The sequence below is a fragment of the Elephantulus edwardii genome, unplaced genomic scaffold (assembly GCF_000299155.1).
Source record: "Elephantulus edwardii isolate Elephantulus edwardi_28Jun2011 unplaced genomic scaffold, EleEdw1.0 scaffold00044, whole genome shotgun sequence".
Taxonomy (NCBI): Eukaryota; Metazoa; Chordata; class Mammalia; order Macroscelidea; family Macroscelididae; genus Elephantulus; species Elephantulus edwardii.
In genome coordinates, this window is record NW_006399794.1 from 868,121 (window position 1) to 882,496 (window position 14,376).

General features: G+C 42.6%; 1 protein-coding gene across 1 annotated transcript in view; it reads right to left on the reverse strand.

The window, feature by feature from the left end:
- Nucleotides 1-14,376, reverse strand: part of TEAD1 (TEA domain family member 1 (SV40 transcriptional enhancer factor)) — a 220,048-nt gene that overhangs the window by 37,939 nt on the left and 167,733 nt on the right. The window contains exon 10 of the mRNA XM_006885406.1: nt 2,609-2,782. Coding sequence (XP_006885468.1) covers nt 2,609-2,782 — 174 coding nt within the window. The remainder of the gene's footprint in view (nt 1-2,608; nt 2,783-14,376) is intronic.

Consider the following 14,376-nt stretch of genomic DNA (forward strand, 5'->3'; position numbering starts at 1 on the left):
CACCACAATGAATGTCTGGCTTAATGGAAAATAGCTCAGTTCTAAGTCTATATTCAACTTGTTACATTGGTTTGGTTGAGGAATACCAAGAAAATGAAATGTCTCCCACAGACTGGTGATGAAGAAAGAAAAGAATACTTTAATAAGCTTCTCAAATAATTGGTAAATTCCTTGGGGAAAATTTTCATATTAAATTTAGTTTGGTTTTGGAGGGAAAAAGTTATATATATACTCCACCAAAATTCCACAGGTTTCTTAAACATTAGCACAAATGAATGGAGGTGAAAATCCTATCAATAAACAGTAATCTTTCATCTACAATATTAAAAATTTTATATGTTATTATCACTACAGAGATCTCTGGTGGCCTAGTGGCAAGAAACTGCACTGCAATCTTGAAGGTTCAAGTCCACCAGCTGCTCTGCGGGAGAAAGATGGGCAACCTCCTCTCATGGAATTAAATACCTCTGAGGGTTAGCTATGGGTTGGTTCCAACTTGACAGTACAAAACAACAACAACAATATCACTATGGTTCCCATCAGGAAAGTATGAGTTTTGGAAAGCTGGCAATTCACCAAGTTTTCAAAAATCATAATCTTCACTTGAAAGCTTGAATTTATCACAGCCAACAAATATTATCAGTTCATGTCTTTGAAATAATAGGCTCACTGAACTAATTTTCAATATATGCTTGAAGTTCAAGACGTAATAAAACACAGAAACCCTTCCTAGTCTGTGTTCTTTCTTTCTGTCACTGTAAGTGCATATGGACAATGCAGCCTGCAGTCTTGAGTCACACCAAGGCATCAACAGGTTTACATATTTATAGCTATTGTATTAACAGTGTAAATATCAGCAGAGTGCATGACGCACATAATGTCTCAGCAGTATAATGAAACCTGTTCTGATACTGCAAACCAACTGCAAGGATGCTAAGATCTTAAGGACGCCCTAAGGGGTTCCTGAACCACACTTTGAGAACTATGTTATCATATAACAATGGAATGACATTGATCTTTCAATATAGTTCAAATCGCTAGGTGGCAGCTCTCAATTGAGAAAGGGAAGGCGACTGTCATTGACTTTTCAGGCTGTCCACATTTCATTACTGATCCTAGAGAAGTATTACTGATCTAGTACATAATTGGAAGGCTGTTTTTACGTTCCAAATTTCAATACGGAAGTACAGAAAAGAAAATCTAGTTCCCATGTAAGAATTTTTTTAAAAAACCAACTAAATTTAATAATATTCCCCTAAGGAATTTAAAGTACACACTTTGCTTTAATGCATCCATTTGTTCAGCTTTTTGTGTCGTGCACTCATGTGGTATCTGTGATAGGGAGAGTCTGCAGATGACAGACTCAGAGGTCAGAGGCCACAAGGTATTACTCTGCCAGAAAACAGAGCAGAGATACTAAAGTCTGAAAGATTTTATTTCAAGCCTCCCCATCTACACGGAACCTGCATTCTTTCTCCTTCTGAATATTAAGTGAAAGGTTATACTCTTCAAACCTCTGTGTTCTTCATAGGACATGAGATGGATAACCTTTAACATCTGTGTAACCTGAGTAGGTGCATGTAAAGCATTTAGCCTAACTCCTAGCACATAGTAGGCATCCAGGTAGTAGCTGTTAAAATAAGGTTCCCAGAGGAACACAGACCCACATCCAAAGAATTAAAATAGAGCTTTAGGAACAGATTCACTACAAGATGTGTTGGGAGTAAAAGAAAAATCAGTGGACTGGTCAGGTGAGAAAGGTGCTGTAACAGAAAATCACATTGGCCTCAAAGGGAAAAAAGCACACTGAAATACACACAAAGATGGGCATGGGATGGACAGATGAGGCACAGTGGAAGCAGGTCATCTGGGGCTCTTCATCCCATGCTAAGGAGCACAAATAAACAATTCTCTCTTGAGTCGTGCAAATACTGAGAACCTGTAAACTCTCAGAACTGGTATGTCATTATTTTCCCAATGCCCTTACACACAGCACAATCACATACATACGTACACACGGTGTCTTTCCAGTGTCCTTGACAAGCAATAACCTGCATGATCTTAAACAAAGAGGGGATAGCAAAATTCTTTGAACAGTCATGTTCCAGCAACTAGGGACCTCTCTCCTTGCAGCTTTACAAACAACAGTGAAGTATACAGTCGATAAAGCCATCTGATCCTGTCCAACACCTATAAAACTTGACATACAGCTTTATCTTTAACCCAGGTCCTTTACTGCCTCTGAATTTTTTTTTCCAGTGGAATTCATAGTTTACACTACTTAATGGAGTGAGATGAAAGAGAGAAAAAGGGGCCAGGGCTCAGTGTTATGGATGGTGATTTCAGCCATGTATGAAGTCTGTCACAGCATGAGTGGCACTGAAGTCTAAAGAGACTGCCTTGTTTCCTGATCTTTGGCAGGATGAGAGGTGCCCTCTGCACTCGGTGGGGAAGCCCTCTGGGGCCGCTGTACAGGTGCGGATCTGTGAGTCTTCAGTGATCCTGCAGATGTGCACGATGGTGAATCTGGCACAAGTCTGCTGTGCTCATACACAGAACACAACCATTCAGGACAAAACTACAGCTTCCACACCAATGTCTTACTCACCCAGAATTTTACGAGGAAGAAGGCATTTTGAGGACCCTTTCCAAACAGTTCCTTTAATCCACCTTTCTTCTCAGGAAATTTGTCATAAATCTGACGAATGTCCACTGATTCCAGCAATGGGTCACTGTAAGAATGGTTGGCATGTCCAATGTGCACGAAGAGGTGTTTGTTGTACTGTAAGAAATCAATAGAAACACTCTTGTGACAAACCCTGTGACAAACCTGGGGAGTCAACAGTCTTAACTGGAATTAAGAGTAGTTTAATGCTCCAGAATTTACCTAGGCCTTGAAGAGCTCAAGGTCTGTACCTCTATAAAGATAAAGGTGTTAAGAAAAATTATAATTATACGTAAGGGTTAAAAATAATGATTATCTTTTGTTGACAAGGGTATATATTTCCCCAAACTTAAAGAGGGAAGTTTGCCATATTTTTACCAAGATGGTGATAAAGAACAGCTTTTGAGCACCCAATCACCAAAGCAATAACTAAGTCAATCCAGTTTATTCTGAGTCCAAATGACAGTGACACCCTTCAGAATCTAATATTTATATTAAGTCCAGCAAAAAAACAGAGGAATCCTGGTGCATAGTATGTATCGTGCTGCTAACGAAAAGGCTGGCAGTTTAAATCCACCAGCCGCTTCAAAGCATAAAAATGGGCAGTTTTATTTGGAAGGATTTACAGCCTCAGAAACTCAATAGAGTTGCTATGTGTTGGAAGCAAAAAAATGGCAGTGGGTTTGGCTTAGTTTTAATGAGAAATATGTACATAGATTTAGCTAGTCATCCCACAAAATACAATGTTAACCCCAGCTTTCCTGGCAACAGTATGTCTGCCAAGTTCTAAGCAGCATCTCTCTCTCCCAGCAAAAGGAAGAATGGTAAGCTGCTCTCACCAATTCCCATAGTGACAAATGTACAACTTCTGTATAATGGCTGGTTAATATGTGGTAGTCATACAAAGTCAGGGATAGGATATACCTTAGGGCACTGTGGGGAAGCATTATGTAGACAGATGCCCAGATTCCTTGGTGATGGTACAAGTGGCTCAAGTCCACGGCCAGGTGTACTGCACTTGGCTCATGTACAGAACTTAATCATCCAGACCAAAAGGCACACACTCCTTAGAATAACCAACCAGACTGTCTGGAGAAAGCGCAACAAAGGTGCTCCTTAGAGACAAAGATGATGAAACTCTGTTTCATATACTTTGGGCTTTGTTAGCAGAAGGAGTCATTCCTTGGAAAAAAGATATTATGCTGGAAACAGGAGAGACTCAGAGGAAGAGAGGAAGACCCTTGGTAAAATGGATTAACACAGTGATTGTAACAATGGGCTCGAGCATATCAGAGACGGTGAGGATGGTGCAACAGGGTGCCCTAACCAAAGATTCCTCAATGTAGCCCACACCACAATCAACAGGAACATTTAAAAATCACTAGCACTTGGAATACAACTGGAGTCTCCAAGAATGAGGTCAGGCATCAGTGTCTTTTAAAGCTCCTTAGGTGAATTCTATTACGGGGCTAAGTCTGAGAATGAGTGGTCTAGACCCTGACATTCCAGATCCACCACGGCTGCTGATTCTGCTGAACAGTAACTACGAGATGGAAAAAGAAGACTAGGGATGGTCTCAGGACCCTGGAACCCCAACAGTGTTCTTAAGAGGAACCCATCTCCCTCCTTCATCTAGCATTCTCTACTCAATTTCTAAGTTAAAGTGAGCATTTCTCTAACTGCCATCCTTCTTCAGGGTACTATTCCCACATACTACTCCTGGTCAATAAGCCTAGAAGACTTAATCAAAATTGTCTATCAGGAGGAGCATGGGGTGTAGCTCTGCCTGCTCAAGTACAAATCTTAGCATCCACAGCAAATTACCTATCACTAATGTCTCTTGGTTGGCCGAGTTGTAAGAAGCTGCACTGGTACTCCAAAGGTGGTTCAAATCCACTGGTGCTCCACAGGAGAAAGACAGACAATCTTCTCCCATATAACTTGTAGCCTCTGAAAACCCAATGGAGGGCCATCTATGAGTGGGTTCCAACTTGACGGTACATAACAACAACAATTCTTTAAAAAAATGGTTAATGGGTTGTGTGTTGGGCTAGCAGTCTGAATCTACCAGCCAGCCTGTGAGAGAAAGATGAGACCATCTACTTTCATTTAAAGCTATGGCTTCATTCATCAATAAACAAATGGACTGAGAAATTGTGGTATATTCACATGATGGGATACTATTTTGGAAAATACTATATAACATGGGATTGGCTATAGACTATTATGCTCAGTGTACTAACTCAGTCTCAATAAGGACAGATACTGTAAGACCTTTATTGTAAAAACAGAAGGATAATTACTAAAATACATATAAATGTCCCAAGACGGAAGGGAAGGAAGGGGCTCAAGGTGGAGAGTGGGGGGAATCATGTGATCACAGAGTTTGGTGGGTGGGTGTGGGGATGGGGCTGAGAGTGGTGAAGGAATTAGGAAAGACCTTATGGGGACCTGAAAAGATGGGGTATTAGTAAGCACAGAGATCAATGGTGATTGATTTTATAAAACACAATGTATGGGAATGATTGTATAAAACATAATGTGAATAAAAGAATTTGTAACTCACAATGTATATGAATGAAACACAATTTATAATAATTTTGCATGGAAACCAATATAAAATATAAGTAAATTTTAAAAATAAGGCTGTCGAAACAGTAGCAAATGGAAACAAGATATAGATATATACATAGATAAAGAGCTATATAAAACTGTTTACAAGGGAAATGTGGGAGAAAGGAAAGAGGAAATCACCAGGATAGAAGAGATTAGCAGGGGGAGGGGGAGGTGAAGAAATACGTAAGGTGCAATGGGGACATGAGGAGCAAGGGAGATAAAAAATCATTCTATAAAACACAATGTACAGAAAAGATTGCATAAGACAAAATGTACATATACTGAGGGGGGAGGGAAGTTACAGCTTCAGAAACTGAATGGAAGGTGGCTGCAATTAGCTCCACTGCAGTGGGTTTGATTTTGGTTAATGCATTTTAAAATGGGAACAATGGTAACATCTATCTCATTGATGTGAAATGAGATACTATACATAAAGAATTTACCAAAGAGCCTAACAAACAGTAACCATGCAATAAGAATTATCATTGTTGTGGTTGTTTACTGTAGAGTTAGAGCTGACCCATAACTGACCCTCCAGAGGGTTTTCAGAGGCAGTTAACTGCACAGGACGAGACTGCCCATCCTTTTCCCACAGAACGGCTAGTGGCCTCGAACCTCATGCCTTTGGGATTGCAATGAAGCTTCTTGCCACCAGAGCTATCACTGCTATATTTTAAATGCAATCTCCTTTCCTTAAGATTTTTAAGTTAATATTAGCAGATTAAAAGCATTAAAGTAAAGAAAGATTTTTTTTAAAGCTATGCATCTCCCAAATTTCCAAAATACATCAAGTCACAAAACCCTGTTGGTGTATCTTAGTTTAAATCCATGAGATCGTGATTGACTTCTTGCCTGGTGCCAGTGGTCCACAGGGCTGCCCGTAAGGGTAGGCAGACGTCTCCTGTCCAACAGCAGTGAATGTGCTAGCATAGTGTCAAAACCCTGACAAGACACATAGACCAAGAGGCACAGGCAAGGATGCCGTGTGAACCCAGCTGCTATACTAGTGATCTGTTTGGTTCAGGGAATACTGAGCAACTTAGAAGAGAGCTGTCAGCACAGAGTGTGCCTTGAAAAGAATTTCAAGAGAAAAGGGGTGGGGTCATGGGGAATAAGATCTTTCTGTCCATTTTTCTCAAATGCTGCCACATCATTTTTTCAATTATAAGCAAACAATGTTTCTGGAAACGCAGGCATTGTCATTACCACTGAGAGGGGCTTCCAGTCTCCTTAGGGGTAAAATGAGAGAAAATAACCCAAGCAAAGTTGAGGAAACTGACACTGGTCTAAGATGAAAAGATGAATATGGAGGGCATGCCTACCTTCTGTTCCCTCTCCAGCTACACAGTTACAGATGGAGGTGGGAAGGTATTTCTCCTTCATTATCAAGTCCACCAGCTGTCTGTACATCTATCCCTCCAACTCTCATTAATAACCTCTGCTTACAGCTGCACTCTGTCCTGCCTGCCCCACTCTGGGAGGTAACATTTGTTATTTCTTATGGGCCTCCTCTAAGCAGGAAATTTATGAGAAAGGATGGAACATAAGCAGAGTCTAGGGAGTCCCTGTAGCTTGAATCTGTGTCTCCCATATAAGCTACGCTCTCACATCTTCTGCGTCCACCTGTAAGGCAGAGCTCAGATGAAGTTAAAAATCTGTGAGACTTGGAGTCTTCTTCCTCTTGACATCAAACGGTCCCTGCACTCTACTCAGGAATCACAGCCCTGCCCCCACTTGTCATGAGGTCGGATCGGAGAGTAAAATACACTGCATTCAAGGCATGGCAGAGATGCAGCAAATCAAGTGCAAAGTACACACTCAGGAGCCAGGCACAAACCTCTAACCTCAGTTTGCTCATCTGTATAATGGAGAGATAACACATCTGCAAAACAGAGCTGATTTGAAGATTAAAGGAAATAATGGGCAGAAAGTACATGGTACATGACCAGATATATATAACTCAATGCTACAGAGTCAGAACCAACTCATAGCTGAGCCTCCAGCGGCTGTTCAGAGGCTGTAAATCACACAGGAGGAGAGAGGAGAGTGCTCATCTTTCTTCCTCAGTGTAGTGAGCAGATTCAAACCACCTGCCTTTGCATTGATAGTGAAACTCCCTATCCTCTAGTCCACCAGTGCTCAACAAATCACAGCTGCTAAAATAGGCACTGTGAAGGTTTCCTTTTAGGTGAGATTAACCGGCTCCTGGGGCGGATATAAAAGAGCTTTCTTTCTATAATTATCCCTCCTGCCTAGCAAAGAAAAAAAAAAAAATAAATAAACACAAACAAGCCAAGAGCTAGGAGTAAGTAGTGAAGCCATGTGACAGTTCAAGTCCTTGACTAATTCCCATTCCTAAGAAGCTCCTCAGCATGTGGGCCTCTTCCCCAGTCCCTGAGGGAGGAAAAGGGCTCTCCCCCACAGCAATGTCAATCCATGCTAAGCGCCTGCCTTCTCAACCAGCCGTTCTCAGGTATCCCTGGCCTCACAGCAGTGCTGCGGGTGGGCTGAACTAAAATAATTTAAAGGATAAGAAAACAGAAGCTTTAGAGGTGAAACCACCTTGCATTTAGGTCACACATCCCAGAATAGTGCTGGAGCAGAGACTAAAAACTTGGACCTGTCAACACTACAGCTCATGCGTTTGATGAAACATTCATCACACCGTTTCCCAGAAGAAAATGCCTTGGCCCTCCAAGAGGGTGTTTTGTTTGTTTGTATTTTTTTTTAATTTCCTGAAAGAAAATGGATTTAAAAATTGAAAAGCTAAGTAGCGTTCCCCAAATTCTAAGAAACTAAATCAGAATTCAGGACAAACAGTGTTTCACTGATAGAGGCCTCAGAGGTTTCTATTTTGAGGAAGTGACCTCTGCACTAAGTAGCTAAAGTGAACGGGAAGGTGCAGCTCATCATCTCTGCCAAAGGCAGCCGGGCACCACTTCTCCAAGGCTGGTGACTTGAAACCAAAGCCTGACCATTGGCATCTGAGTGGCTTTATGTCTGCCAAGAGGTTACTTTGTTTCTAAGAATACAAAGGACTAAAGAAGGTATCCTGGAGACCACAGCTCTGCTATAAACAATCTCTCCCTCTTCCCTTAATTCAACCTGAATGGGTCAGGAATCCTTCTGCCCCCGCGCACAGAAGGCTGAAAAGAAATCTACCTGATATGTTTGAATGCAAGTTTTAACGAAATTGAGACTCAACACGCCATTTGGTAAAGCTCTACTTCCCATCCTGCTAGCTCTCCTTATAAGGAGAGAAGTTTAGGATAGACTCTTCACCTCCTTTCTTCCTTGCCAAATAAGTCCAGTTTTTCTAAGAGTGCAGGTTCCCCTAAAACTAAAAGTGGCACAAAAAGAAGCAGGGATTCAAATCTACAGAGCAGAAAGCAAGAGTATTGAGGAAACAAGTGTTAAGGGCAATGTATGAGCAGGGCAAATGTCCACGAGCCAAGTATATAAAAGTTCAAGTCTAGATTTCCTCAATATCCCAAAAGAAGAGTCCTAATCACCTACAACCAGAGAGGTACTTGCTCTGAATCTTTCCATTTTGGATTTAGTAGATCAAACCTCCAAGCCTATGGTGATGTTCCAGGCACTGTCTTAGCCACAGAGAATCCACACACTAGCTATGCAGCATCCCTGTCTTCAAGGCACTTTCTAGCCTCCTAAACTATGAGAAAATATATGTGTTCATTGAACCTCCCCTTAGAGTATTTCTGCTAAAATGGTACAATGCATAAATGATGTATAAGAAATTTACACAGCTTGATTATATAAGCATCGGAATTAATGAAATAAAAAATTGTGAAATTACATTGGATGGATTAGTAGAGGTAAATGTGTTGAAGGATGGTGTGCTAAATTTAGAAAGCCAGCTCCTACTCTCCCATAACAATCAAAAGATAATGTCTAATAAAAGTGATTGATAAAGATGTACAGTATATTCATGTTATTTGGAAATATGGAGATAGAAACGCTAAGAATGGTGGAAAAGCCTGTAGTGAGCTACTTCAGAGAGCAGCGCTAGGAGGTATGGGTCTGGGGTCTGCCTGTTCTTATAAATTGTATGAGCTTGTACAAGACACACACTTGTCATTTTATTAAGTTATATAAACTTTTGATCGAAATAAAAAACTATCCTGAAACATCACACAGATTCTTGAAAATATATAAACAGAAGAAAAATATTAAGAGTTCGGTTTCCAGATGTTATTCTACCTTGACACAAGTTCCCTGGACTCTGAAGGAATTAGGTCAGATAACAGGCCTTTCTTCTTAGCCCAGATACTCAGGAAAACCGAGCAGGAACTGAGACACTGGTCTGTCTGCAGAGTTTTCCAGACAGAGCCACAGCAGCAAAGCATGCTTGGATCAAGTGCCTGATGATAACACACAGGTGTTAAACTGGACCTGGAAAAAGGCACATTTTCTCTTCCTGCTGGTATAATCCCCTAGTTATTCTTCATGCCATTGTTTTATACCATCAAGTCGGAACCAACTCATAATTGATCTTCCAGCAGGTTTTCAGAGGCAGTAAATCACTTAAAAGAGAACTGCCCATCTTTCTCCTGTGAAGCAGCTGGTGGATTCGAGACACGTACCTTTGCACTGGCAGCATAATTCCTTACCATTAAGCCACCAGAGCTCCCTTATTCTTCATGGCAGTTGCAAAAAGTGAGGAAGGAAAATGTAATCCTAAAAATTTACTAAAAAGTATCTATTTATATAACCTAGTTTGGCAAAGGACTTTGCTCCTCCTCTTTTTCTTTTTTTAAGATTTTTATTTATTTATTTATTTATTTTCTTGTGTACCATCAAATCAGATCCGACTGGCACAGGAGGAAGCTGCCCCTCCTCCATCTGGTGAATTGGAACCGCATGCCTTCAGTATTGCAGTGCAGCTTTGTGCCACTAGGCCACCAGAGTTCCCCTTCCTCCTCTATTCTTGGCTCTTTTTGCTGCCAGGGCTTCAAATCACTTTATTTTGTTCTATTCTATTCACTGCTGGTAATTTGCATTTCCACCCGAGATAGACTGAATCGAAACCTACATTTTAGTAAGGCAATCTCTAAGAGTCATTTGGGAGTTTTGTTAAACTTTAAAGCTGAAATTAAAGGAGTAAAGTTTCAGGCACATTAGGGCAATTCTACAGAGCCCTACCGACACAGTATTGTTAAGCATTCAGCTGCTACATGAAAGGCTGGTGGTTTGAATCCACCCAGCAACTTTTACGTAGAAAGAACTAGTGATCTGCTTCTGTGATGTTTACACCCAAAAAGCCATGATCATTTATATACATTCTGTTTGTAACACTTTAATTACAATTTCATGAAGGGTCAGATTAAAACCCAGTAAGATTTGTAAACTTTCACTCAAAAAATAATAATAAAGCACTTAATCTATCACAGAAAGAGAGAGAGAGAGAAATAAAATAGAGTATAGAGGCAGCTCTGCTACTTGAAGCCATCATGGGACCCAGTGAGAACAGACAGTACCAACAACAGTGTGTCCCCTCCTGCTCTGACAGTACCACTAGTGACCTGATCTCAGGGTGGACCAGGTGTGACCTGGGGCCCATGTGGCCCTCCCAGCCCTAGCCCTATACTTCCCTCCAGCACCTCTTTCTAAATACCCTCTGGAAGCCAGCAAAGACTTTCTTTCCAAAAGGGGGCTGGGCAGCCTGGGAACAATGCCCGTGTTTTCAGATGAGACAAAGCCAGAACAAAACTTCCAAAAATGGTCTCTAGGGCTTTCTTTTCTCTGTTTCAAAAGACTGCTAGCTAATCTGTTCTAGGGAGCCATGAGGGCGGAGGAGCCGTGGGCTAACAACTGAAATCCTGCATTTCAAACTTAGCAGCTGCTCCATGACAGAAAGAAAGGCATCTCCTCCCATTCAGAATTATTCACAGTCTTGGAAGCCCACTGGAAGGCTCCCATGAGGTGCAATCAACTTCACGGCCATGGACTTGATTTTTTGGTAACATGTTCTATTCCAGAGTCTTCATTTGAGAAAAAAGAAGGCTACATCCTGCAAGCCTGTGGGTCCATGTATCTCCACTGCTCCACATGTGTACCACAGCTGCACTGTACTATCTTGACCTGAAGATGGCAGCCTTTTCCTAAACTTGCCTCAAAAATGTCAACTATTTGAAGAATGCAGTAAAACCTTGAAAAATGATTCCTGTCAAATAATACCAAGAGAAAAATTATAATCCATTTAGGAATTTAAAGGGACCAAGACAAATAACTCCTGTCAAAGGATGCTAATGTACAAGTTGAAACAGAACAAGAACAAATCACCAGCGTTTGCTTCCTGTCAAGTTCCTGCCAGGGCTCTCTAGGCAGACACCCCGAGGGCAGCCTGGCCATCTGATAACACCTCAGGGCCATGAAGGGACAGGGAGGGGCTATGCAGCCAAGTCAAACCAAACAGTGACCAGAGTCTTCAGCTGGGCTGAAGGAAGTGAGTCTTAAGGGAGCACTTTATCCTCTGCAGCACCAACTGTTCTCAGGCTCCAGCGCTATTCTGGCTGCCCTGCCCCGGTGCTGTTTTCCTTCTCCTGCACTGGTTCCTCAAACAAGCAGCGTAAGAGACAGGGGAGAGAGAGCACCTTTCTGTCCAGGGCTGCGCCCCAGGAGCCAGCTTAAGAAAGCAGAACCTGCAAAGCAGGAGGGTCACCGAGTCACTGGGACACAGGTGCTGGTCCACCAAGGGAAGCAGGCAGAACAACGGCAGGGGTTGGAGGGCAGGGGCACTCTCTGAAATGACTATAAAAGCCGGATTTGGAGACGCTTTCAACTGTCTCTTCACTACACAGCAGTCAGGAACGAGAGTGACCAGAGCAGCTCAGAGACTTGGACCAGGAAGTACCCCAGCAGATAAGCTGCTTCTTCAAGAGGCAAGTGCTGAGCCTGGACAAACAGCTCAGCAGAGGAGACAAAGCACCCGCCATGGGGGTCACTGCCCTTGAGTCCTCAGCTGGAAATGTCACTGAGACCTCCTGTGTCCTACAAGAAGGCCACACCTAAAAACACACAGGAGGAGCCCAGAGAGAGGTACAAAACCCAGAGACGGCCCAGCACCAAGAACCTGGGAGGTCAGAGGTACTGCTGACTACTCATTCTAAGCACCTGAGGGGACACGACCAAAACACGGGCTAGTATCTGAGCTCTAACGTTTTCTAGCTGTGTGACCTGAGAGAACTTGATGAACTTTTCTGAACCTTGGCTTCCTCATCTGAATGCTGGGATAACACTGGACTGCACATACCCAGAGGTCAAAGTTAAGGTCAAATGAAACAATGAAGAACAAACAGTGAGCCACAAGGGATACACAGGTGCTGGTGTTCAAGTTGATGAATATGAAAATCAGCACTAACATGGGAAAGACAAAACCCAAAGCTGAACTACTACCCAGACATGTCCCATGAACACACAACCCCACTGACACAACTGCCTCAACAGGGCTGGAAGCTTATCCACAGAGACCATGCCCACCTCCACCCTGGGTCTTCCTCACGCACCAGCTTTCCTTTCTCCTACATTCTCATCAGTGTCCTAACTCCTCACAGTTGTTGGCCACCTTTTCCTAACCACAAGAGGGACCTGTTGTCTGACAGGAATTTTGGTAGGTGTGAATTTAAACCTTTGGAAGATGCTATGAAGACAGGAACATATGAACATATGAAACCATCCTTGGACCTACATCTGCCCAACTGCCTTTATTGAAAAAAAGTTATCTACAGGCTGTGTTTGCAAAACTTCAGCTCTGGTGCCACGTGAGACCTGCCACTGGCCCAGAGATGAGAACGTGGCTGCCTCAGGGTGAGGAGACCAGTGACTCACATCCACAGCTAGGAGGTCCGGCTCCTATTAAAGGCCTTAATTTTTTGCCTCTTAGAATTTAAAGATAAGATCAGAAAATTCTAAGCACCATAACTCGACCCCTTGGCCAAGGAACTATTATCATCCATATCTCGGAAATTCTCCCGTCTCACACCAGGCCAGGTGTCTTTACTTCTCTCTTTGACAATTATCTTCCTCTACTGGATGTCCTTTGTAAGTCAGCAGTAACAGGGCCTGTACCCCAGCCTACAGGACCATCAGCCTTCTCTTAGCGAGATAAGGTAGAGAGGGCACGTGGTAAATGATAGAGATCTCCCTCTAGGTTCATTATGGAGTTCTCATGGCCTAGAAGCTGTGCTGCAAACCAAAGGCACACAGTTCAAATCCACCAGCTCCTCAGTGGGAGAAAGATGGGCAATCTCCTTCCTTGTGATTAGCTGCCTCTAAAAACCTGCTGGAGGGTCGATCATCTGTGGGTTCTGACTTGACACAACACAACAACAACAACAAGTTACTGCCTTTAGCTTCCCCAAACCCCTCAAACCACAGGCTTTGGATTCAGACAGACATAGTTCAAATATCCAATCTTGCCAACTACTAGTGGAGGACTGGGCTAAGTTTACTATATTCTTTATTAAGCTCTCTGAGCCTCTCTGCTTCCAATACCTACTTCAAAAAGTTTATTTTGAGGACTGAAGGCGATAATATTATCACCCAGGCCTGCCAGCTTGGAACAATCCTGCTTCCTTCTCTGTCCCTTGACTCTTCAAACTGTCATCACCACCCTCATCTCAAAAGCTCTGCCACTTCCATTTACCTGCTTTCACCCACAGTTAATTAATCCCCAAACCTTTTATCTCTCTTCTATTGCCATTTGTAACTCTCTTCCTTCAGTTACTGCCCCTGGCCAGGTTCAGTCCCAAGTCAACAACGACCTGGGTGACTGTAGTAGTGTCATTTCAAGGCCTTCCCCTCCCTGCTGTAGCCTTGTCTACCTGAAAAACCCGAGGCCACCCTTTCTTTAAAACTGGGCAGAGAGAGCAGCCTCAGAAAGTGAAACACCAAGAGGCCTCTGAGCCCCGGACCTCCACAGACTACCTTCCTTTTTCAGGGTTTGCAAATTTTCTGCTTTAGAGAATGATCTGCCACCTTAATATTGATCTCAATGACTAAGAAATATTTATGTTTTCCTTCTGTAACAGGTTTTGCCTATACGAATTCTGGCTTTCACAGATTTTACAGCACCT